This window comes from Anser anser (assembly GCF_964211835.1).
Source record: "Anser anser genome assembly, chromosome: 21".
Taxonomy (NCBI): Eukaryota; Metazoa; Chordata; class Aves; order Anseriformes; family Anatidae; genus Anser; species Anser anser.
Window position 1 is genome coordinate 13,036,594 of NC_139742.1, and position 27,082 is coordinate 13,063,675.

At 45.2% G+C, this 27,082-nt stretch overlaps 1 protein-coding gene across 25 annotated transcripts in view; it reads right to left on the reverse strand.

Annotated features, from left to right (window-relative positions):
* GARNL3 (GTPase activating Rap/RanGAP domain like 3) overlaps positions 1-18,254 on the reverse strand; it is a 56,114-nt gene extending 37,860 nt beyond the window's left edge. For 8 of the 25 annotated variants that reach the window (XM_083807055.1, XM_083807054.1, XM_083807032.1 and 5 more), the window contains exons 1-2: positions 8,922-9,111; positions 1,448-1,517 (exon numbers count right to left, since the gene is read on the reverse strand). In XM_083807055.1, coding sequence (XP_083663181.1) covers positions 1,448-1,517; positions 8,922-8,977 — 126 coding nt within the window. In that variant the 5' untranslated portion in view covers positions 8,978-9,111. Of the gene's footprint in view, positions 1-1,447; positions 1,518-8,628; positions 8,899-8,921; positions 9,112-16,173 lie in introns of those variants that run through there. The other 17 variants (XM_083807053.1, XM_083807037.1, XM_083807035.1 and 14 more) reach the window with 11 other exon arrangements.
* Between the last annotated feature and the right edge of the window lie 8,828 nt (positions 18,255-27,082).

The window sequence follows — 27,082 nt, forward strand, 5'->3', positions numbered from 1 at the left end:
AGGATCAGTTCAGAAGAACTGCATCCCACAGGACAGATGCTACACTGGACCAGGGGAAGGACCCTGAGGGACCAGCAGAGATGAAGCATTATGGACTGATCACAAACCCTATTCACCTGAACCACTCAATGGGAGGACACAGAAGAGGCTGGGGGGGGAGAGGGGGAAGATGCCTGTGCTTGCTTTTAGTTCTCACTGCTCCAGTATGTTATCAATAGGTAATAAATTACATTAATCTCCCTTATACTGAGTCTGTTTTGCCTGTGACAGTAATTGGCGAGTGATCTCTCCCTATCCTTATCTCAACCCAAGAGCTTTTCTTTCTTCATCATATTTTCTTTCTCTGTCCTTCTGAGGAGGTGGAGTGTGAGGGCAGCGTGGTTTAACTCATCCCTCGTTAAACTACCACCCATGCTTTCATAAAATACTAGCAGAATTTTAAGAAAACCAATCACAAGACAAGACTACTTGTACGAGGTTAATGTGAATTTATAATTACCAATATATTTCTCTTTTCCAGCTAAAGAACCAAAATACTAGGAATGAAAGTGCCTCTTAGCACAAAGTGTTTCACTTGCCTTTTTGATTAAAATACCATCTCTAATACATGGAATGTATGGAAAGTGAAGATAGGTACCTGGTGTTCTTGCAATGAAAATTCCAGAAACTAAGCCACCAACTGAAAGCATTTATATTTATAAATACACAAGCCAAGATCTTGAAAGTACAACCTTAGTTAACAGAACATTAATGATTTCTTCCTGTAGCAACAGAGCTGAAGTTTACTTTTTGTGCCCCTCCACGCTTACGTAGATTTTATTATGACTTCGTATACAGTGATACTATTTTAACTCCTGACATAGAATAAATAATTCACAGAAAGAATTTCTACATGAGAGAAAAAAAAAAAAGTGCTGAGCTAATCTTTGAAGAAAATTCAGAAAAACTAGCAGATTTCAGGAAACAGATTTTTCAATATTCTTATGTTGCCTAGTTCTTTTAATTTTACACCCTTTCCCACTACTCAGGGGCAAGTACACATAAAATGACATACACACGCCAACACATGAGCACGGATACAGTTTTTAACTCTGATCACCACAAATGCTTCATCAAATATAGCCCTAATATTTCACAATCTTCAGCTTATAGAGGGGAAAAAATGCTCAATTTCCATCTTCCTGAATCAACTGGGGTAAACAGGGTATTTATATAATATTTTCTGTCACATTAAGATGAAAGATTCATAAATAAGGTTGTAAAAAGATTTCCTAGCACACATCTAATTCAGGTAATTGGCAGCCTCTTTTTATTACTCTAAAATTTTCAAGTCCAGCTTAGAAAGCACATCTTCCAAACTAAATTCGAATTTTTACCTGGAAATGAAAAGGATTTGCACTTTGCGTTATAAGGTGTTTAAATTAAAGGATGGGCAAAGTAAACTTACAAGCTCCACAGATCCATAGTGCTTTCTGCTAAACTCTCCACGTCTGCAACCCAGATCTTCAGAGACAGAGCTGGAATAGAAACACTTCATCAGTATACACAGTCAATTAGCCTTAGAACTCCTGCAACACTATATGCTGCCATTAACAAATATCATTCCTGCTGAACGAGGTTTGCAGTGCATAAGCTCGTTACTGCAATGAACACTCCTTACAATGTGCTCAATCTAGCCATTGCAGTCTGGTGTTCGTACTACCAGCCAAAGGAAAAGAAATGTCTGTGTCTTGACTGAAAGCAAAAACTACGATTAAATATCTAGTCATGATGGAACCAACAGAGAGTTCCAAATGTCTACGCTTAATAAACTTTGCTTAGTATGTTGCTGTGTGTTTTTTTTCTCCAGAAAGTCTCTCTTTAGACTACACACAATTAAATTAAACAATTATTTCAATTCAAAAGCAGAAAGAAGGAACGGTATTTCATAGATTTCCCCCTCCCATAACACTGACAAAAATAAAATTGTCAGGTAAGCAAAGGGAAGCCTCGAACACCACGTTCAAAATCTACATGCATTATCGCTTATAATTTTATACCATCATGTCCCATTAAGCACATCAGCATGTGTTTCATGAGCTCAAAACAGACGGCAAATACCTCTGCTAGCTATAAACACCAAGCCTCTCAAATTTGTAATGGAAGGCTTAGCGGTAGATGTTACAAATACAAGCTAAATAAAGATTTAGATGCAAATATAAAATAAACCTTTATTACCTCATCTAGCAGCTGAGAAGGCTATCAACTAAGTAACTCCATCATATTCCGAACTCACAGTTCACCACTATGTCAGCCCTAATGAAGATAACGCCTTTTTTTCACATTAAAATTAAATGGCAGTAACCCACCAACCAGCAATAAGGGATTAAATTTTCTGAGAATGATAAGTACCGTAAGTTGTAACATTACATCAGTACAAAAAGAAATACTTGAATTTTAATTCAACACCCTCATACTTGGTTCTTGAGTGTAAGAGATACTGTGACACTGGAACCCTGAAATATCTTGATTTAAACAGCTTTTCCATTTGGATTTGTACTTATAGGTACTCAGAATTTATTAAACATGATTCATTAATTCTTAGTTCTGTTTATTTGGATTCCATGTCTTCAAACAAGGAAGAACAATACAAACAAGACATATCTAACAAAACTTTAAAACTCACGAAAATAATTCAAGTGCTTGCTATTGGTGTATAAGAAAGGGTAATAAGAGTAATAATAAGATTTACATAAATTACAAATGAGCCACAACAGGAGTCAGTTCCAATGAGTAAGACTACTTCAGGATGCTACATATTAATGCTGCGGAGATAACAAAATCAATTGCTAAAAAAAAGCTTCAAAAATAAAATATAAAAAGAGCATTCAAAGAACATCTTGGGTTGGAAAGGACCTTTAAGATCATCCCGTTCCAACCCCCATGTAATGGTCACAGATGCCACCCACTCGATCAAGTTGCCCAGGGCCTCGTCCAACCTGGTCTTGAGCACCTCCAGAGATAAGGCATCCACAACTTCTCTGGGCAACCTGTTCCAGTGCCTCACCACCCTCCAAGTAAAGAATTTCCTTCTAACCTCTGATCTAAATCTCCCCTCTTTTAGTTTAAAGCCATTCCCCCTTGTCCTGTCATTATTTGACAAAGCAAAAAGTTGCTCTTTTTTTTTTTTTTTTAAATAAGTCCCCTTTAAGTACAGAAAAGCTGCAAAAAGGTCATCCCAGAGCCTTCTCTTCTTTAGGCTCAACATCCCCAGCTCTCTCAGCTTTTCTTCACAGGAGAGGTGCTCCAGCCCTCTGATCAGCTTTCTGGCCCTCCTCTGGACTCACTGTAACAGGTCCACATCCTTCCCGTGCTGCGGGCCCCAGATATAGATGCAGTACTCCAAGTGGGGTCTCACAAGGGCAGAGTAGAGGGGGACAATCCCCTCCCGTAACCGGCTGGCCACTCCGCTGTTGATGCAGCCCAGGATGCAGTTGGCCTTCTGGCCTGCAAGCGCACACTGCTGGCTCATGTCAAACTTTTTGTCCACTAGAACTCCCGAGTCCTTCTCTGCAAGGCTGCTCTCAATGAGTTCTTCTTCCAGTCTGTCCTCATGTCTGGGATTGCCCTGACCCAGGTGCAGCGCTTTGCACTTAGACTTAGCTCATCCAGGTCCCTTTGGATGGCATCCGTTCCCTCTTTGGTATCAATTGCACCACTCAGCTTGGTGTCATTGCAAATTTGTCGAGGGTGTACTCGATCCTTCTGTCTATGTTGTTGATAAAGATAGTAAACAGTACCAGTCCCAGAACGGACCATTGAAGGACATCACTCATCAACAGACTCCACCTGGACATGGAGCCATTGACCACCACTCTCTGGGTGCGACCTCCAAGCCAATTCCTTATCCACTGAATGGTCCACCTTTCAAATCTGTATCTCTCCAAGCTGAAGATCAGGATGTCATGTGGGACCGCGTCAAAGGCCTTACAGAAGTCCAGGCAGATGACATCAGTTGGTCTTCCCTTGTCAGCTGATGCAGTCACTCCATTGTAGAAGGCCACCAGATTGGTCAGGCATGATTTACGCTTGGTGAAGCCATGCTGGCTCTCTCAGATCAACTCTTTGTCTTGCATGTACCTCGACATTGCTTCCAGAAGGATCTTTTCCATGATCTTTCCAGGCACAGAAGTGAGGCTCACTGGTCTGTAGTTCCTCGAGTCCTCCTTCCTACCCTTTTTAAAAATGGGGGTGATGTTTCCAGTTTGGATGTTTCTCCAGTCACCAGGGACTTCACCTGAATGCCAGGACTTTTCAAATATGATGGAAAGAGGCTTGTCAACTTCATCAGCCAGTTCACTCCAGACCCTGGGATGCATGTCATCAGGCCCTATAGACTTGTACTTGTTCAGTTTCATCAGGTGGTCTTGAACCTGCTCTTCGCTTACAGTGGGAGGGTCTTTGCTCCCTCAGCTGTCACCCAGAGGTTCAGGGAAACAAGAGACATGGGAAGTCTGACTAGCAGTGAAGACTGAAGTGAAGTTGTTGAATACCTCAGCCTTCTCCACGTCTGTTGTTACCAGTCCTCACTTCTCATCCATCAGAGGGGGTACACTCTCCTTGGCCTTTCTTTTCTGACCAACATACCTACAGAATCCCCTCTTGTTATTTTTTACATCCCTTGCCAAGCTCTATTCTATCTGTACCTTGGCTTTCTTCATCCCATCCCTGTACATCTGGATAGCATGCCTGTACTCTTCCCAGGCCACATGTCCCTGCTTCCACTGACTGTGCATTTCCTTCTAGCACCTCAGTTTGACCAGCAGGTCCTTGCACAGCCATCCTCGTTTTCTGCCCTCCTTGTTCACTTTCTTACACAGGGCGATAGAGAGTTCTTCCTTACATCCTTAAAGAGTTGCCAGCTCTATTCAGCTACTTTATCCTTCAGGACAGCGTTCCAGGGGATCTAATCCACTAGGTCTTTAAATGGCCTGAAGTTTGCTCTTTAGAAGTTCAGGGTCCTGACTTTTCTCTTTGCCAGGCCCATATTCCTCAAGATCACAAGCTCAACCAGGGCACGGTCTCTGCATCCCAGACTGCCTCCAATCCTAACCTCTTTATTGAGTTTGTCTGCATTGATAATCGGAAATTCAAAAAATAAACATTATATAACTAAGAAATGGTATACATATACAACACAAGTGCACTAATGTAACAAGGGTACAGGTTGTCAAGGTAAAGGAGGGCAAAATTGAAAGCAAAATTGAATATAAAAATGTAATGCATATATTAATGTATATGCCTATATGCCTGGCAACCCAGGTAAAGAGCCTGGGAAGTAACGTCCAAAATACGGAGACCAGATCAGACTACACTTCAACAACAAATACTGCACTAACATTTCCCAACTAGAAAGTCACAACAAAACAAAGTGAGGTGCAGAATAAATTCAAATGTAAATTTTTTTTTTTCCAACATGGAATAGGTGATTGTCCTCCATATGATCAGCTGCATGCAACACCGCTTCTAGCAATATTCTGGAGGTCAACTAGCCCAAAGAACGGTTCACCATGAAGACTCCCTGATTTCCATGACAGAGTAGATGTTGAAGGAGACCAGCTGATACATAAACTTACATTTTACCTGCACTTGCAAATACAAAAGCTCTTCATGGCTGGTGTGATTCTTTACTCCAGATTCTCAAAAACAAACAAACAAAGAAAAACACAATCTAGACAATCCCAGTACAGTTATTTGATTTTTTTTTAAGCATTTCCATAATGACAAGCAATAAAATAGCTACCTTTAGGAGGCACTGTAAAGTACTGGGTACATCTCATGTTATATCAGTTTTGCTTGCCACAGGATGACAGGGAGCAGTGCTGCGTTAGAGTTCTGTCACTGCATGATAGACACAACGATAAGCAGAAAACAGCCAGCAGCAGTATATATAAAACAATGAAGAGTTAGCACTGTTGCTTTCTGAAAGAACATCGGCAGAGGCTTTGCACCACTCATCATTGGATCTTGGTAAGAGTTACTGCAATACCACTGCCAACCTCCAACGCAACCCCATGGTCACAGAGATGCATGTCAATACAGGTGAAAAAAAAGGAACTGATATGCATGCATGCCTTGTGAGGCATTCTAACCCGAATACCTAAGATCTAACCCTACTAAGGGTATAGTAGAGACTCCCAGATGCAGTGAGAGTGGTGGGCATATTCATCAAATTATGCAGAGGAGAACCCCAAGAGCAAGTGTGTTTAATGGGAGAAAAAAATCTATTTTCTCAGACCATGAGATACGGATGGAAAACACAGACAAGCTTAGAAAAAACAAAGAACAGCTTATACACCAAAAATGTTCACGCTCCTATCCCCTCCACAAACTATTGTCACATAATTTAAGAAAATACATTGTCCCACCACAAATGACACCTTTCAATACCAAAGACATTTCTCTGATGCTTTTTCTTTCACTGAGGAATTTCTGCTGCTGAAGAAGGGTAAGAAATTAAGCATCAATAGTTTCAATTCATCAGTCTTACATATACTCACAATAATGAACAGAGATTATTTTTTCCACCCATAAAAAATGTAGAAATTAAAATTAATGTAGCACAACATTTTTGAAAATAGGCGTATAAACACAATCATGCATTCCATGTTCAAATGCATGTACAATATAAGCTGCAAACAGTAGAACAGAGTAGTTCATTTGGAAGGGACCTACAAAGACCACCAAGTCCAACTGCCTGACCACTTCGGGGCTAACCAAAAGTTAAAGCATATTATTGAGGGCATTGTCCAAATGCCTCGAACACTGACAGGAATGGGGCATCAACCACCTCTCTAGGAAGCCTGTTCCAGTTTTTGATCACCCTCAGGCTAAAGACTTTTTTCCTAACATCCAGTCTGAACCTCCCCAGCACAGCTTTGTGCTGCTGCCCCACGTCCTGCCATCAGTTATCAGGGAGCAGAGACAGGCACTTCTCTCTGCATGTTCCCTCCTCCAGGAGAGTCCCTTCCTCAGGAGAGCAATGAGATCGCCTCTGTCTTTTTTTCTCCAGACAAGACAAACCAAGTATCCGCAGCCTCTCCTCACAAGACAAGCCTTCCAGCCCTTTTACTAGCTTTGTTGCCCTCCTCTGGATGCATTCAAGTATCTTAATATTCTTTTTTTATTGTGGAGCACAGAACTGCACACAATATTCAAGATGAAGCTGCACGGATGCTAAATATAGTAGGAGCATCACTTCTTTTGACCAGCTGGCTATGCTGTGTTTAATGCATCCCAAAATGCAGTTTGCCCTCTTGGCTGCCAGGGCACACTGCTGACTCATGTTGAACCTGCTGTCGACCAGCACCCCCAGATCTCTTTCTGCTGAGCTGCTCTACAGCCATTCATCTCCCATTGTGTACTTCTGATCAGCATTACTCCATTCCTGGTGCAGCATCTAGCTTTCACCTTTGTTGAATTTCATGCCATTGCTCCGATCTACCTAGATCCCTCTGCTTCTCGCCCTTCCAGAGTCAACAGCATCTCCCAGTTTAGTACTGTCAGCAAACTTGCTAAGTATGCATTCAACTCCTGCATCTAGACCATTGCTAAAAATGTTAAACAGATCTGTTACTGTAGTGACAGTTTGCTCAACATACTTATTCTATGAATGGCAAATAAGTTCTTTAACAATCTGTGCAAACAAGACCGATTTTTTTCCCAAACAACTTCCAGAGAGAATAGGATCAAAACATAAATAAAAAAGAACTCCCCATGCTCACCACTACATACATAAGTGCACAGCTCAGCGACAGTTTCCACTAGTGTTTTAGTATTAATAGTCTTGTCCTTCTGCATCCTGAATCAAAATACCCAAAATATACCTAACTTCCACACACTATCAGTCCTTTTGAAATCAGAATTATACATAAAAGCTTTTCTTTTTAATTTTCTTCACCGGATCACATCCTTCCTCAGTCCTGACCTGACCTACACTACAAAAACACTAGTGTTCCAGTTATGACAATTTAAAAAATAGTTTTCATGGCATTAAGATGAATTGCCAGCACTGAAATACTAATGTTAGTTTACCAGTGGCTCATATCTGTTTAATAAGTTAGAATTTACTTTTATTGTAAAGTGCTTTAATACAGACAAGCCCTTATTCCAATGGAAAACAAACAAACAAACCAGTCTAAACCCATTTGTACACTAGCAGGATATATTCCATTTCCCTCACCCATTTATTTGGGAACACAGGTTCCTACAAACTTCAACAGTCCTGAAAGTCAAATGGCAAAGCAAGTTTCCACATATCGGATAATCTAAACTTAAGCACGTGATTTTAGTATCCTAGTGTCACGTCAAAAGTTTTGTGGTTTAGGACTTTGACACCTGAGAGCAATTCACCAGGGAGAGGTGGGGGGAGAACAGCGGCAGAAAGGGGTGAGCTTGCACACTGCACCTGTTTGATTACAAGGCCTGCACGCCTCTTCAGCTCTCCTATCTCCATACCATCTAGATCATTACTTGTTAGCCCTTTGACATATCGTAGCTGTTAATCTATTTTCACTGAACAGGTAGGCACGGGTACAAACACGCTAGGCAGACGAGTAATCGCACAGTTACTTTCCCAGTGATACCTGCCTGCACGAGCACGACGCTGAACAGGCTGAGAAATCCACCCCGGGGACACCACATCTGGCCCTGCTCACGCCAGCGGCGACGGTCCCTGAGGGAGGCGGCCGCCGCTCCGGGACTCACACCGCTCCGGGACTCACACCGCTCCGCCGCCCGGGGGCCGGCCCGGCACCGCCCCTCCGGCCCCCACACGCAGGGTCCCAGCCGGTGCAATTACGGTACCGTCCGACCGCCATCGACAGCGCAGGCCCACGCCGCGCCCCACCCGAGATCAGCCCCCGCCTCCCTGGCCCCGGTACCGCTGAGTGAGGCCGAGGAGCCGACTGGAGACCGCCTCTGCGCTTCTCAGTTCCATGCGTGCGGAGGCCTCACCGCTCCTGCGTCGCTTCCGCGGTTTCGTCCCGCTCGGGAGAGACGACGAGAGCTCCCCTCACACATCCCGCTGCCCTGGCGCGCAGGCACGGCGCGCCAGCCGCTCAGCTGCCGCGCCGCCGCGAGGCACGCCGGGAGCTGTAGTCCCAAGAGCGAGCGGCCCGTCCTCCGCAGCCGGGAGCTGGCTACACGAGGGGAACAAACGGGCCCCGCGGGTCGCCGGGCTCCTCCACAGACGGGGGCCTCCTGCGGCCCCTCCACACACAGACAGGGGCCAGGCTCGCGGCAGCACTCCGTGCGAACTCTGTCTTGGTAAACGCGGGACGTAGAGAAGCAGGCTCCTGTAGAGTCGTTTTCTCAGAGCTGGTTGCTATTTAATAGGAGCAAAACACCGAGGAAAACATTCCGCACAGCAATACTCTTTAGCCAGCTCACTGTCTGCTTCTGGTTTCTGCTGCATCCTAGAAGCCAGGCTTAATCTGCCTACTGTTATATCAGTAAAGGCACATAAAAAGGTCTTCTCAGCCTGCCTGGCTACAGCTCGAACACTTCAGAAGTGCAGTCATCTCACAGACTATTCTGTCATGTTCAAACACAACCAGCCAGCCATCAGGGCAAAACCTTACTGGGGACAGAATGGCAGCTCTATCCAGTATTACTTCATTCACAAAGTTGAAAATTCAGACGGCACATGCACAGAATCTTTGGTTTTGCTAGCCGGCACCAGACCACTTCATTGCAATTGAGCCTTCAACAAGCCCTGCACGCCTTTAAGAGTCTAACACAAACCAAATGGGAAACACTTTCAAGCGTGTGAAGCTCTTCTCCCTGCTTTCTCCTTTAATGTAGATACATGCTATTGTTCTCTATCTTTCCAAGAGGTAAACATAGTCAATGCTTATCACCTTCACATCACGAATCTACGCATGACAACGTGACATAAAGTACTTTGACCATGTGAAGACTTATTTTAAAACTTTTCAGTAGGAGTTGAAACCAGTATTGAAATCAACCATTATGACTAAAGATGAAACAGTTCTTTGCTAGAGTAACAACTTGTATCTCAAGTAATTTAACTTGCATGGCTGTACTCTGTTTACACCAACTCCTTCAATAATTTCAATGGCTCGCATGTTTTGTAACAAACTTAAGTGCACTACTGTGTATTATGAAATACCACAGCCATCCAGGTAGTAAACTGTAATGAATTATTACATGATGTAATCGTGTGTATATTCTTAGCTTTCTTTACAACCATTACCATGAAATTGCAACTTCAGGTAACATACTAAAACTTTGAGGTTTGATTTTAATGAAAAGCTACCCTAGTGTTAAGAAATTCAATTTCCAGAATTCATATTGTTCTGAGTCTCTCTGCTTACTGTGTCAGCCACCAGAAAATTAATTTGGATCTTCTATAAGCAAAGTTTACAACATTTTGACACCTGAGGATAGCTTCATAATACAAGCTTCTGGCAGCAATGCTGTCTAAGTAAGTCTGCATCCTCCACCAGTAACTTACTCTTCCTTCTATGTCACAGCATTACCCCTCACTATTAATTCTGATAAGGTGTGTTTAAGGAGCCACACTACCAGCTACTCAATAAAAGGGGGAGGAAGGGGGAGGAAGCCTTCCAAAAAAAGGTAGAGAGACTCTTTTGTTATACAAGGAATTAATGGAACACAGTTGGACTGTGAGTTTAATGGTAGATTAATACGAGCAAACTGCAAGCATGAATAAAGTGATAAAATGCAATTGGAACCTAGCTTGCCTTTATTCTGAACCTTACATCATCATGTAGGACCACCTACAAGTTACATGTCCAACAGCTGCTCAGTTTGGCAGGTGGCTCCTGAGGTCCAAATAAAAAATAAAATAAAATTGCATCCACTCATCCATCTCCTCACACAAAACTGGCTGTTATTACTAGAGAAGCATGTATCAGTGCCAAGGTAGTTTTCAACCTCTGAAAGTCAATGTAGAAAGGGCAAACTGCAGGCAGTTGATGGCTGCATCTAAGTCTGGAACATGATGCTCGGTGAATAAAATTTAAATATACTTACATACTTTTTATTTTCTTTGTTTTGATCCCCAATGCTAAAACAGAGCAAGAATTCCATGCATGGAGCACTCTTGGAGTAACATCTCTTCATGCTTTCTCCTGCACACTTTTTTCCTCATATATGTAATTATAGCATGTCATAATTCTTTCAGATAGACATAATGCTATCAAATTTAAATCAGTAACATTTAATAATTTGGAGAGTAATCTCCCCTCACTATCTATACTATTGTGATTTTACTCAATATTAAATGTATAAACATGACAGCAGCACCTTGACAAACCTTCAAAGCTAACAGGAGACAGAAATCTGCACCTTACCAACTACAACTTTCTTTTAAAAAAGTGCATCTAAAACTTATGTCTACAGGCAAGAAACTACAAGATAACTGGTTAAGTACTGCAAACAAGTCTTCATACTAGTTAACTGTAAAAGTTGCTTTTGTTACTAAAGGATTACCCCCCATGTATTGAAAAGATCTTCCAGTTTTGAACATCAATGGAAATAATTGATACTAGTCTTGTAACGTTAAACATTGTAAAGAATAATTCACTTGTTTGCAGACTATGTGTATAGAGTCCATTACATCGTAACTTCAATGTCAGAACACAAATCCAACCACTTACCACAAACAAGTTTATTGCAAACCTAAATTAATATATTCCACATGCCAGCTGAAAGTAATTTTCACCTAATATAACAGGAAACTTAAGACTGACTGCCTGTATACTGAGAAACACCCTAATAGACAAGAAAAGGCATACCCAGTAAAACAGCTTCAAGGGATCTTCCATGTTAGAGAAGCAAAAATATTTACTGGAGAAAAACAAACAAGCAAACAAACAAACAACAACAAAAAACTATTACCCCTCCTCAGCATTTTGTACTAAACCACAATATTCGTTCTCTATGAATACGTGGACTGCTTTAGAAGCTTGCCGTAAGTGAAGCTTCATTTCTCTTGCTCCTTCAGAAGAACCTACTTCTATGGAAGTAATGAAACAGAAAGAACCTACTACTTAATGTATTTAATTTTCACTTTGACGCAGTTGTCATTTACCCTATTCCTCTTCCCTTCTAAGCACTAGGTATAAAACAGAGTAAAAAAGAACACATGCATGCATTCAAATGTAAGTATTTGCTTTGCAGTGCCCCACTGTCATCCTGAAAAAGTAATACCAAAACACGACCACCTCTCTTTCAAACAGAAAAGAAACCACACCTACTTTTGCACAGACCTTAGAAACTACAACAAGGCTGAAGATTCTCACTTCAGTTTTTCAGACTGAGCTTTTTCCTCAATCAACTCCTTCCTAAGAAGGTCTTCTGAAATGAAAAGCCTGAGTAAGTTCTGGGCCTGTGTTACACCACACTGAAGTCCAAAAGCATGCCAAAATTCCAGCCAGAGTGGAATGCAAACACAGACCCTCTGCATGAGAAAGAACAGCACATCAGATTTCTGTAGCATGCTATCATTTCAATGCTGTAATAAATCTTAAACATGATAAAAACACAATATTCTTTGCACAAAGGGCTTCCTCCCTTACAACACGCTGTCAGTAATTCTTTTCCTATTTTTTAAACAATAAGCACACAGAGGTGGAACTAGGAAAGGTTACTTGGATGCTGCCTAATAAGATGTGGGATTCCTGTTGGCAGCTTATAGCAACGATAGATGCTTCTTATTCTGTTGCAGGATGCAGCATGTCTCTGCAGTAACAGGCTGGCAGAGACACAAAGAACTGCTTTTGCTTTATTTGTAATTGCTGCTGACTGTTTGCCAAGTTTCTCCCTATACTCCCTCAAAAAGAAATATTTATACACACAGAAATGGATTTTCTAAGCACATGTAGTGATAAACAGAGAGAGAATATTTTAAAACAGGCCAGACAAATGAGCCCACAATGTATGATTTAAAGAAGACCCACAATGTATGATTTAAAGAAGAAAGTCTGAGAAATAGAATTATGGGCATATTAGGAAAAAGAAGTGATTTACTTTATATGGCATGGTAATAAACCTGAAGAAAAGTATAAATCAAAATGACCCCCTACTTTTTCTGTTTAATTTCCAGAGTTACATCTCCTTTAATCTGCTTCTGCCTTTATAACAGCATTCCATTTTGTATGATTTATATAACGATAAATGAAGGGCTTAATTCACCAGACTTGTGGTATCTGTACTGTCAGCAATTTCAAATAGTGCTATACTTCTCCTAAAACACTGTACTGGTTCTGGCTGGGATAGAGTTAACTTTCCCTGCAGCAGCCCATACAGTGCTGTGCTCTGCATGTGTAGCTAGAACAGAATTGGTATCACACCAGTGTGGTGTCTACTGCTGAGCAATACTGGCACAGAATCAGGACTCCCTCTAACCCCCCAAGAGCCAGCAGGCTGCAGGTGGGCAAGAGGTGGGGCGGGAACATCACCAGGGCAGCTGACCTAAACCAACCAAAGGTATATTCCATGCCATATGATGTCACAGTCAGTAATAAAAGGTGAAAAAAGGAAGGGGAGGGGAGAGGTGGGCTCTCGTGAAAATGTCTGTCCTCCCGAACAACAATCCTAGGCACACTGAGGCCCTGCTTCAAGGACATAGTGGTCAAACATTGCTCATTGGCGGGAAGTAGAGAGCTATTTTTTTCCTCTGTGCTTCCACACAGCCTTTTCTTTTTCTTTTTTTTTCCCTTTCCCCCTTTTCCTTTACTCTTTAGTTAAATTATTTAATTAATAATAATTTCCCCCTAATAATTATTTTTCCTTTAATTAAATTATCCTTATCTCAACCCATGAGCTGTTTTTTTTTTTTTCCTTTTCTTCTTCCCCCTCCTAAGAAGAGGAGGGGGAGTGAGAGCACAGTTGTGGTGGAGTTCAGCTGCCTAGCAAGGTAAAACCACCACAAACACAGTCTTCATTACTTTTGTTATAGCCTTGTGAAACAAATCTTACTCTTTAACCAACTTTAGGACAGATGAGATCCTCAGCATTTTGCAGACACGGAAAATACTTTGGAAGGGATTGCAGACTCTTATATAGGAATATAGCTGGTACATCTCAACCTGACAAGTAACGATACTAGCGGGATTTCAAAACAACTCTATCAGTCCATTTTATCTCCTTGGCTTTCCACAAAGAGCATAAATACGCTTTTAGTGACACCTTTAAAGGATGAACGTTCCCTTTATAGCCACACCACTTAGTAACTCTCTGCTGGTGATGCACCTCACATCTTCTGAAGCAAGCAGAACAAAATACTTACATAACATAAAGGATCCAGGAAGAGAACTGATGTTCCATTTCCTTTTATTAGATGAAATCAAAATCACTCATCTTTTCCACAACCAAATTGGTACGAAGACATCTAGAAGCAAAGTTCTGAAAAGCAGGCTAAGCCACAAATACTGAAGTTTTGGTGTTTTATTTATTTATTTTTAAATGTTTGCAAAATAAATAATGAGGTCTTGAAAACTCTGGGCTAGAGTAAGGTGGCTCAAAATATAATTAAGTCCACATAACCAGCATTTTCTGTGTCATCCATTTTGAACCTTCAAATGCAGTTAGCCAACTAGGAACAGCAGTCATAATGACAGGTAGAAATCAGACCACTTGGATCTTGACCAGAAGGTTTGCATTGGCTTCCAGCCATAAACATTCCTAGTGCACAGCCAAACTTTACTCACTATTACTACTTCCAAGCTTGCCCCTTCACACTGTCTATTCAATGGACCTGTGCAGACCTGAAGTGGCAGAAGTTGACCTGGGCAAGTTTGAGATTCTACACTCTTCTATAATCCCTGTCTCTGAAGGCTCACCCAGCATGCATGCAAACCAACCATATAACATGAGAGCCAAAGTACTTCAGTTAAGCTCCTGAACTAGCTATATCTCCAAACTTATATATCTATATATGCATATATATATATATATATGCATACATGGCAATGGATCCAGAGGAGCAGACTCATCTGCTTCCTAGTACCCTGCTGTATGTTGATCATTTATGGGATTGTAAAGTTATCACATAATTTCAGTTGCCTACAGACAGTTTTCTGTGGAGAGTATTCAGTATGCCTACAAGTAGCAGAAACCAGCCAGTTCCAAGTTAGCCAAGGAGACATGAAAGTTTTGCTGCTCCTGATTCAAGACACCCTTCACACTATTATATTAAAATACTGGGCATGCATGGCAACTTCCCTGAAAGCAATGGAATTTATAAGGAAGCTAGATAGCATCATACTGAACACTGAGAAAAAGCCAGTCATCACAGTTTGTGGAGAGAGCAATAAGAGAGAACAGATAAAATACTAATACTGCAGGCACACTTTAAATACTTAGAAGTAAAGAACCAGAAGAACCACAATAACATTCTCTAAAGCGTATATGGCACCACACAGGCAGGCAGAATCTCAGCAGGAAATGGAGAATTTGGTATTCTAGACCAAAAAGTTCTAGAAAAAAAAAGGAGGGGGGTGTCTTGCAATTACACAGCTGGTGCAAAAAATGATGAAAATCCAAACGAAACCCAGTTAATCTGATAAATCCCAAAACAGAACATGAGCTGTTAAAAAAAAAAAAAAAAAAAAGTACAACTGATGAAAATTTTTAAGCAGGCTAATGCACAAAATGTGTAACTTGTAGTGGAAAAAAAGGCCATTATGCTGTATTTTCTTCTAGGAAAAAATGGTATCTTGCACAGGTCGAACTAAGGTAATTATCTTCTAAAATGTACTGAAAACTTTTCGAGATTGACTCAACTCTAGCTATTTTTGCAGACAGCTGGTAAAGCTGGATGTTTCTCTCTCTATATATATATAAATTATTCTCAGTAATTAAAATGTTTTAAATACTTCAGCAAAGCAGTGGATAAAGAAAAAAATAAAAGTTTTAAAGAAAACAAGATAACACTTCCTTTTAAAAACATTCTAAATTTCCCACATGAAAAATTCATCTATACATTTCTAGGGACAGTTTTGAATGATCTGTAAAGCAAAATAAAAGGACAAGAATTTCTTTTCCTATAGGCAAGACATTCTTATGTCTCTGAGAATATGTGTGTGCCTACCTATACATACACAAAGACATAAATACCATTGAATACACGTATAGAACCCATACCAAAGAAAACATTGCCTTATCAAGGGCCGGCAGGTTCACCCACAGACCTCATTCGGATGAGTTCTTCATAGATCTTCTGTTTCTCGGTTTATTTTAGACAGATCTCTGAAGGCGTTTTGTCTGTTTTCCCATGTTTCAGAGTCGCCACCAAGCCGGGCAGGCCACCGCCGAACAACGGAGAGAACGTGCGGCTCGCCCGCCCCTCCCAGGCTGGCGGTGCCAGCACCAGCCGGCGCCGCTGCCCTCGGAAAGCCCGGCTGTAGGGCCCGGCACCGCCGCGCCCGGGGCCCGCCCACCGCCCGCGCTACCGGAGCGGCGGCGCTTCCCGGCACCACCCCGCCGGCCGAGAGCCCGCAGTTCTCGGACGCTCCCGAGCCAGGTAGTTACCAGAGAACTCTCAGAGGCGCCGGGCACCAGCAGCAGCTGGAGGTGAAGCTGTCCGGCGCACCTGAGAAGGGCATCAGGACGCTTCCCGCCGCGGCGCCCCCGCGCTCCCCTCGGTTTCGGATCTGCCCTGCTAACGCAGACCAGGCGAGCGCACGGGGGCGGAGGCCGCCGGCGAGGGTTGCGCTGCGGCCCGGCGCCGCGGCAGCCCGTGTCCCCTCCGCCGCACGCCATGGCGCAGGCCGCGGAGCCCGGGTCCTAGAGCCCGCGGGTCCACGGCGCGGGCCGCAGGGAGGGCGCCGGCGTTGTTTACTAGGCTGCTCGAGCGAGGGACGCGGAGCCCTGCTTCGGTCATTGTCCAGGCCAGGGTCAGTGCCTCAGTAGCTCAGTCCCTCCAGTGTCTCTTGTTTTTAAGAGACCGTCGTTCTCATCCTGTTTTGGCTGGACACAGCTTTATGAGCGGTCTGAAGGTGACCACAAATTTTGCATGCTGTGGCAGTGTTCTCTTTGAAGGAAGGACTAGGGCTGCACCTAATGCAGAAGCATTAGTGGAGAAGGAGTGACAGACAGCTGGGTACAGACAGCTGCGGTGGGCTGTCTTCCTGGCTCTCAGATGGATGAGAGGCACTTTTCTGATGACGGTATGCTGAACACACTGCTCAGGCACTGTGACAGCTGGTTGCTTCACTTTCCTTCTGCCTGTGATGAGTGAGAGGGTGGTTAAGTGAGGGGACTGCTTGTTCCTCCTTTCTGTGTTGGGTGTGTGCATTGTCAGGCCAAGTAGGGGAGACACTTAGCATTGCAGTCTCAGTTTGTGCTGCAGTTTCTGAGGACTGTCATCAACAGAGGGCTGGAGTTAGCTGGGCACCTAAGTGAACTGTCAGACCTTCAGGGCTACTTGACATCCTGGTAATGAAACAGAGCCAGAGAAGGTGACCAAAGTAGCATAGAGTCAGCCTTAATTGTGGCAACCACAGACTAGGGCATAGTTCTGTGGGGGTTGTGCCTGGCCATTTGTTAACTGTTCAGTCTTTTGCAGATGCTGAGGTGTACCCTAACAGTTGAAGGAGTGTCACAGCTGGGAGCTTTGCAGAGACCTGGGGCCAACAAATTATTGTCAGGGATTTAAAGTTTGTGGATGATGTTAGATTGTAAACCCTGATGCCTGATCAGTAAATGAGTAAACTATAAACCCAGACAAATACTAAGTCCCACCCAATAAATTAATAAACTATAACCCCTGAGTAAGAAACCCTCAACTACGACCACTGTAAACGATAATTGAAAGACACTGAACCCTCAGTTTTAAGAAATACAAGCACATATGAGGAGGAAAACTGTAGCACTACCGAGCTCTCTTCTGTGACCCGATAACCAAAATTCCATACTACCAGGCCAAGCATGTCTGTCTTGTCCTCTTTGTTTTTCTCTCTCTCTGTATGTCCTGCTCCCTGTGCCATTCTTTCTCTATTCTTCTTTCCTTCTTCCTGTCCTTTCTCTCTCTTTCCCTCTGTCCTGCTCACTGTCCCTGGTTTGGTTTTCTGTAGGCCACTGTCCCTGTCTTTCTTCCCACTCATTTCTTGTTCTCTTGATTCCTCTGTCCCAATCTGTGTCCCTGTTTCTCTTTGATTCTCTGGCCTTTCTCCTTGCTCTCTATTCCTTCCTATGTCCTGTTCCCTGTTCCCGTTTTGCTCTTCATACCTCTGTCCTGCTCCCTGTCCCTGTTTTTCCTTCCTCCATCTGTCCTGCCACCCATCACTGTTTTTCCTCCTCCATTCCTTGTGGGGTAAAGTTAGCATTCCAGAAGAGAAAGAGAGCTCCGTGCAGCCAGCGCCTGGGAAGCAGCCTCTCCCTCCCCGCCAGCAGGATGGGAGAGCCTCAGGCCAGCCCCGAAGGGCTCCATGGAGGCCACAGACCTCAACATGCCAACAGGGGCTTCTCAGGAGGCAAAGGCCAAGAGCCGTGACACACCCCGATGACAGGGGGTCACGCTGGCTGGGCCAACGGCAGGCAGAAAGCCACTGGGGCCGCAGGAGCAGGGAAACAGACCGCCCCTGCTTACAGGGAGGCCTTGGGGTCTGGCGAGCTCCATCTCCCCCTTGGGTGCGGAGATGCTGCCTCTCGCCCTGCCTACAGGGGGGCTGCACTCTCTGGGCAGCCAGAGGAGCAACGGGCCAAAAGGCCAAAAAGAGTGCAAAGACCCAGCCCTGCTTACAGGGAGGGCGCCCAGCACAAACCAGCCATGCTCTCCCATGACCGCAGCCCCGGTGACAGGGGGTTCCCTTTGCCCTGGCTGCCTTTCTCTTGCCACCTCATCAGTCCTCCGCTCCTCTTGCCTCACAGCTCCACACCAGGACTCTTCTTTCTTCCTCCTGCACCATCGGACGCTGCAAAAAGGAAGGATGATGCCGTGAGACAGGACAAGAGCCAGCTCCTGCAGCTGAAGGATATGGGGATGCCCGCTGCGTCCATTTGTCCTCTTGTTACCACAGTTTTTCCCTGCAAAAATGCTTAGTTTGTCCCTTTCAAGGTACCTCAGATTTTAACCCATAATTGTAATTTCATATCCTCTAACGTTACTGTAGATTTTCCCTCACAAAATGCTTCACTTGTCCCCTTCAACTTACCTGAGATTTTAATCCATAAATGTAGTTTTATATCCTCTTATGTTACCACAGATTTTCCCTCACAAAATGCTCCATTTGTCCCCTTCTAGGTACCCCCGATTTTAACCCATAAATGTATTTGCAGTTTTATATCCTCTAATGTTACCACAGGTTTTCCCTGCAAAAATGATAATTCTCCCCTCTAGGTTTCATTAGATTCCACCCCCTAACGGTGTCATTCTCTGCCCTCTGAAGTTACCTCAGATTTTATCCCCAACATATTATTTCATATCCCCAAACGTTACCACAGAATTTCCCTCACAAAATGCTCCATTTGTCCCCTTCAAGTTATCTCAGATTTTAATCCATAAATGTAGTTTCTTATCCTCTAATGCTATCACAGAATTTCCCTCACAAAACAGTAAATTTCCCCCTAGGTTTCATTAGATTCTCTCCCCGCCCCAGCGTCATTCTTCACGCTCCTCAATTCCTGGGACAGGCAAAGCCTCTGGCAGGGGGGCGAAACTGCGGGGCGGGGGAGCAGGTCAGAAAGCTCGGGGCTGGCTCTGGGGCGTCCACACGGTCAGGTGGCTGTGAGCACCCTGCCCTGCAGCATGCCGGGAGTTGTGGTCTTTGGGCTCCAGGCTTCCGGTCGGCCAAGCTGCTTTCTGGGGCACGCCGGGAAATGTAGTTTCACGTTGCCACTCAGCTTCCAATCCCGGAGTGTCACGTGGGCAGTTTGGAACGGCAGTTCCTTCCTCCGCGTCAGTGAAGCGGGGTGACTTTTCTTGCCGTTTTCGTGCGGTGTTCCGCCTGGTTCCCGCTGCTTCCCTTTACGAGCAGACGGTTTTGGAAGCCGTGCCTGCAGTTCTGCTTCCGCGCATGAGAGAAGGATGAGTCGGCACGGGCGCCGGGGCGGTGTCGGGTGACACCTGCTGGCCGAACAGCGGTACTGCAGGCGGAGAGGCGTCACAGCGGCGACTCGCTCTCTGCTCCCACCTGCTGGACAAAAATCGGTATTGCAGACGGAGATGCGCAGCACATGCGCAGTAGCGTCACGTGGCACTCTGCTCCCACCTGCTGGTGAAGAATCGGTACTGCAGGAGGAGAGGCTTTGCGCATGCGCCGTAGCTGTGGCCAGGCCTCGCCCCCCGCAGAATGCCGGGAGTTGTGGTCTTTAGGCTCCGGTGCTCCGGACTTCCGGTCGGCCATGTTGGTTTCTGGGGCATGTCGGGAAATGTAGTGTTCCGTTACTGCTCGGCTTCCAAACCAGGAGCGGCACGTTGCTCAGGGCAGTTATTTCCTCCCCTCGACAGTGTGGTGTGCATTTCTTTCTGCTCTTTTCATGTCTAACTTTCCGTGAGGATCCCACTGCTTCCGTTAACGAGAAAACAGTTTGTGAAGCCGTGCCTGCCGTTCTTGGCACGTGCAACTGCCGCACTCTGCCGCCACCTCCTGGCCGAAGAGCGGTACTGCAGGCGGAGAGGCACCACAGCGGCGACTCGCTCTCTGCTCCCACCTGCTGGAGAAAAATGAGTACTGCAGGCGGACATGCGCAGCGCATGCGGAGTCGTGGCGCGTTGCACTCTTCTCCCACCTGCTGGCGAAGAGTTGGTACTGCAGGCAGAGATGTACTGCGCATGCGCTGTAGCTGTGGCCAGGCGTCGTGCCCCGCAGCATGCCGGGAGTTGTGGTCTTTGCGCTCCAGGCTTCCGGTCGGCCGTGTTGGTTCCCGGGTGTCCTGGTTCCAGTTAGGACAGAGTTAATTTTCCTCCTAGTAGCTGGTAGGGTGCTATGTTTTGGATTAGGATGAGAAGAGCGCTGATAACATGCTGATGTTTTAATTGTTGCAGAGCGGTGCTTGCACCAAGCCAAGGACTTTTCAGCTTCTCGCTCTGTCCTGCCGGCGAGCGGGCTGGGGGTGCAGCAGGAGCTGGGAGGGGACAGACCCAGGACGGCTGACCCAAACCGGCCAAAGGGGTATTCCATACCATCTGGCGTCATGCTAAACAATATATAGGGGTGGCTGGCTGGGGTGGGGGGCCGGCTGCTCGGGGATAGGCTGGGCATTGGTCAATGGGTGGTGAGCAATTGCATTGTGCATCACTTGTTTCATACACATTATTATTATTAATACTATTATCATTATTATTATTATTGCTATTATTATTTTCCTGTCTTAATAAACTGTCTTTATCTCAACTCACAGGCTTCACTTTCCCGTTTCTCTCCCCCATCCCAGAGAGGGAGGGGGGAGGGTGAGCGAACGGCTGTGTGGTGTTTAGCTGCCAGCCGGGTTAAACCACAACAGTCCTTTTGGCGCCCAACGTGGGGCTCAAAGGATTGAGATATCGGCAGATTTGATCGGAGTGTGTTAAACTGAAATTGGTATAAGTATTGGACCTGCTTAATAGTTGCTAGTCGCGATGTTGATTGCCTTAATCTCCAGTCTGCTGTGCCTGTTTTCCAAATTGAGTTTTATAGCACGTTACTTTCTGTATGTGCTCCCTGTTGCACTGTTTATCCTTTCCGGGCCCTGGTTTAAGATTGTTGTGGTACTGTGCAGTGTAACAATGGCTTGTGAAATGATGAGATTTCTGGTCATGACTCTAACCTGGTACTTGTACTCAGCACTGTCATCGACTATACTTTGGAAACCATATCTCGGAAACTATTAGCAATTACACCTATTGCCTTTTTTCAACAGGGAGCCAATCTGTGGAGGGGACAGGGGAAGACATGTTTCCCTACCTGTGCACTCTCTCTTTCTCCTTCACCACCCTCTTATCCCCCGAGCTAGTTACGGTAGATCTCCAAGATGTTGAATATCCTTGGGATACTCAGACCAGCATGTTCTTGTTGTTATGTCTCCTGAATGCGCTTCAGGTTTTGTTTAAGGTTAAACAACTACTTAGGAATTTCATCTGGATATCTGTCTTGAGGCGGGATAGTTGCAAGTGGCAGGGAGTGTGGGAGGATATGGGCAGGTTTCTAGAGCAGTGGTCACCTCCAGTGTTTTGGACATTCATCCCTGAACAACTGCAAAATCCTAAAAAGCTGGCAGAATGCTTGAAAAAAGGTGTCATGACTCTGGCAGTTCCAAAGTGACACAAATCACTGTAGCGTGCTGGGGTCTGGCTTGTGCCTATCGAGCTGCAATTGATGCTACTATCAACCTAGCGACAGCTCCTGTAGCCGTTCCAGTTCCAGCTCCTGCAGCCGTTCCAGTTCCAGCTCCCGTAGCCACTCCAGCTCCCGTAGCCGTTCCAGTTCCAGCTCCCGTAGCCGCTCCGGCTCCTGCAGCCGTTCCAGTTCCAGCTCCTGCAGCCGTTCCAGTTCCAGCTCCTGCAGCCGTTCCAGTTCCAGCTCCCGCAGCCACTCCAGCCCCTGCAGCAGCTCCAGCTCCTGCAGCCGCTCCCACTCCTGTGGCTGGGTCAGAGAAGCGAGCTGTAGCAGTGCAAGTTGCCCCTGCAGAGGGTATTCCAAGCCCTGTGGCAGACCCTGTGGCTGGGTCAGAAAAACGAGCTGTAGCAGTGCAAGTTGCCCCTGCAGAGGGTATTCCAAGCCCTGTGGCAGACCCTGTGGCTGGGTCAGAGAAACGAGCTGTAGCAGTGCAAGTTGCCCCTGTAGACAAGGTGAAAAAATGGTATAGAGACTCAGGTCGTTTAGAACGCAGACAGTCTTCTGCTAGGTCTAGGTATAGAGAAGATGAGGCTGGGCCATCAAATGTGCAGGAGGATGAAGATGAGGATGAGGATGTCGAAAAATCAACAGTAACTACCTGAACCCTATACCAGCGTGAGCTATGAGATGTGCAAAAAGATTTTGGTCGCTGTATAGGTGAGCAGCTTGTCACCTGGCTGCTCCGGTGCTGGGACACCAGAGCCAATTGTGTGGAATTAGAGGGCAGGGAAGCCAGGCGGCTGGGATCCCTTGCTAGAGACGCAGGCATTGACAAAGCAATTGGAGATGGAGCACAATCTCACAGCCTCTGGAGGCGTCTCCTGTCAGCTGTGCAGGAAAGGTATCCCTTCAAGGAAGAACTTGTATGTCTACCAGGCAAGTGGACCACCATGGAGAAGGGAATTCAGTACCTGAGGGAATTAGCCGTACGGGAAGTAATTTATAAGAACCTAGACGACGCACAAATATCCACAGATCCAGATGAAGTCCAGTGTACACGACCCATGTGGCGGAAGTTTGTACGGAGTGCACCATCATCATATGCCAGCTCATTGGCAATAATAGCCTGGAAAGAGGAAGAGGAACCCACAGTGGATGAAGTGGCTAAACAACTCCGGCAGTACGAAGAAAGTCTCTCCTCTTTCCTACAGGCCTGCGTCTCGGCTGTGGAGAAACTCTCTGAAGAGTTCTACCAACTGAAAGAGAATTTATCTTCCCCTCCACCTGAACGAACCAGTGTCCACCAGCTAAAAGAGAATACTTTGGAGAAACTTTCTGAAGAGGTCCACCAACTTAAAGAGAGTTTATGTTCCTCCCCACCTGTACAAACCAGTGTCTCAGCTATTAGGGGTAAACGTTCATCTGTGCAAGGAAGACAATATGGTGGGCACACACCCCACGCCACCCTGTGGTTTTACCTACGTGACCATGGAGAGGACATGAGAAAACGGGATGGAAAATCTCCTGCGACCCTAGAGGCACGGGTACGTGAGTTGCAAAAGAAAACAATTGGGAAAAAGGGGTTCTCTGAAAAGTTTGCTGCTCCAACTTCCAGCAGGCAGTCCTTTAAACACAGAAATGAAGATTCTGACCAGGACTAGAGGGGCCCTGCCTCCAGCCAGGGGGAGGAAAGGGACAATTGAGTTTATTGGACTGTGTGGATTCGATGGCCTGGCACGTCAGACGCACAGAAGTATAAGGCTTTAGTAGACACCGGTGCACAATGTACTCTAATGCCATCAAGCTATAAAGGGCCAGAGCCCATCTGTATTTATGGTGTGACGGGGGGATCCCAGCAGTTAACTGTATTGGAGGCTGTAGTGAGTCTAACTGGTAATGCGTGGCAAAAGCACCGTATTGTGACTGGCCCGGATGCTCCGTGCATCCTTGGCATAGACTGTCTTAGAAGAGGATATTTCAAGGACCCAAAAGGGTTCCGCTGGGCTTTTAGCATAGCTGCCTTAGAGACAGAGGACATTAAACAGTTGTCTACCTTGCCCGGTCTCTCAGAGGACCCTTCTGTTGTGGGGTTGCTGAGGGTTGAAGAACAGCAAGTGCCGATCGCTACCACAACTGTGCACCGGCGGCAATATCGCACCAACCGAGACTCCCTGAGTCCCATCCATAAGCTAATTCGTCAACTGGAGAGCCAAGGAGTGATCAGCAAGACTCATTCACCTTTTAATAGTCCTATATGGCCAGTGCGAAAGTCTAATGGTGAGTGGAGACTAACAGTGGACTATCGTGGCCTGAACGAAGTCACGCCACCACTGAGTGCTGCAGTGCCGGACATGCTAGAACTCCAGTATGAACTGGAATCAAAGGCAGCCAAGTGGTATGCCACAATCGATATCGCTAATGCATTTTTCTCCATCCCTCTAGCAGCAGAGTGCAGGCCACAGTTCGCTTTCACTTGGAGGGGAGTCCAATATACTTGGAATCGGCTGCCCCAGGGGTGGAAACATAGCCCTACCATTTGCCATGGACTGATCCAGTCTGCGCTGGAGCAGGGGGAAGCTCCTGAACACCTGCAGTACATCGATGACATCATTGTGTGGGGTGACACTGCAGAGGAAGTTTTCGAGAAAGGGAAGAAAATAGTCCAAATCCTTCTGAAGGCTGGTTTTGCCATAAAACAAAATAAAGGTAAAGGACCTGCACAAGAGATCCAGTTTTTAGGAATGAAATGGCAAAATGGACGTCGTCAAATCCCAAATCTGCAGGAGCTGGAACTGGAACACTGGGGCATGCCGGAAAATGTAGTTTTACGTTGCCGTTCGGCTTCCATGCCGAGAGCAGCACGTTGCTCAGGATAGTTATTTCCTCCCCGAGATCGTGGGGTGCATTTTTCTGCTGTTTTCACGTGTGACTTTCCACGTTTCCCCACTGTTTCCACTTGTTGTGGCCAGCAGCTAAGCACCACACAGCTGTTCCACTCACCCTCCCCCCTCCCTCTCTGGGATGGGGGAGAGAAACAGGAAAATAAAGCCTGTGGGTTGAGATAGAGACAGTTTATTTAGGCAGAGAATAATAATAATAATAATGATAATAGTACAACTAATAATAACGTGTACGAAACAAGCGATGCACAATGCAATTGCTCACCACCCGCTGACCGATGCCCAGCCTATCCCCGAGCAGGTGTCGCTCACATGCTGTAATGGCACATTGCTCTCTCATCCCACCTTGTGGCAATGGGGTTTAAGTTGGCGCAGCAGAGGACCAGTATCCTGTGTCCTGTTTTGACCTATCAGCACAGCCTTATGTTTTTTCAGATATCCTACTCAAGTCTGTGATTTCTCCTCTTAGTAATGTTATTACGTTGAGAGTGAGCGAGTGAGTGTGTGTGCATGTGTAGTCTGTTACACTCCTAGATTATTTTTACCTATGTAAAGAAAGGTTTAAGCTAATTTCAGTTGAAATAGTTTCAGTTACTTGCTTGGTCGTATTGTCCTTTCAATACTGAAAGCTGAAGCAAAAGCATGGGAATTGTTGCCTCTAGAAACAGCCCAGTTCTCTTTGTTGTGCTCTGCACACTGTTGACCTAAGCCAGCCAAAAAACAGGGCTGCTGCTCCTCCTTTTCTCTTCATCCCTTCTTGAGCTTTGCCCCTCCCCTTTCCCAGGTGATTGGGGCGGGGTGCCAGGCGGGGCCCAATGGTATATGAGCCACAGGCATCCCATCAGAGTTCATTCTGCCTGAGCTGCTTTTTTGGGGGGTAAGTGCTTTGTTTTTTCCTCAGTCAGTTGCAGTTTTTTTTTTCTTTTTTAGTGTGGGTCAGAGTCTGTGTGCTGATGTGTTTCCACACTGAGAGAGGTAAACACATCTTTTTGAGGTAACAACTAGTAGGATCATTTAAAGTAAAACAATCTATATAGTAGTAGGTGCATTTATTGCCTACAGCTCTTCTTCAGGTGAGTAATTTTTATGGCGTCTATGGTTAGAAAGATGACATTACTTTGTGTTTGCTTTGTAATTCTAGGCCCTGTTTGATTTTTGCACAATTATAGGGCTTACTGTGAATGTGACCTTATGTCTTCACCTGTTCTGTCAAATATTACCAAAGATATAACCTGGATGGTGAAATGATGGAGCAGGGTTTAGGGTCAATGTATCATCTAAGATCTATGTGCAACTATATATCTGAAAACAGCAGCAGTAAGCACATAAGGAGTAATCTTTTTCAGGGTTAGCAGTAGTTGATTATAATTCTGGAACTTTTGCCTGCTGTTTTGCTGGCTGTTGAGTCTTTAGACCTTGTAGCCTTCTAGATTTTAAGTGCTTAGAATTCAGTTAATAAGTGGATATTTGGTAGAGGCTGCTGGCCAGATTGTTTCTGGGACATGGTGGGGTATACTTCTGTTTTTAGGTTATGTTTTGATCTCTAGATATATCAGACCACTTGAGTAACTCTCCAGAGGACTCAAAAGAGCTTCAGTACACACCGTGAGGGGCTTGACCTCATAGGTGTGGTAATACCAAAAGACTGAGCAGGGTCATAGCAGAGTTACCTTTTTCACCTATAAAGGTTAAGTCTGTGATTACCCCTGCCAGGGCTGCTGTGTATGCATGGCTTTTGTGCATTTGTGGATCTGTTTTTTTTTTTTTTTTTTTTTTTGGGTTCCGGTATCTGTGTTTGAGTTATTTGGGCAGTCTTGGCAAGCACCGCATGACAGTAGTGTGCATCTCATGCCACATTCCTGAGGTACACCGGATGTCAGCAGTTCCAGTTCCTGA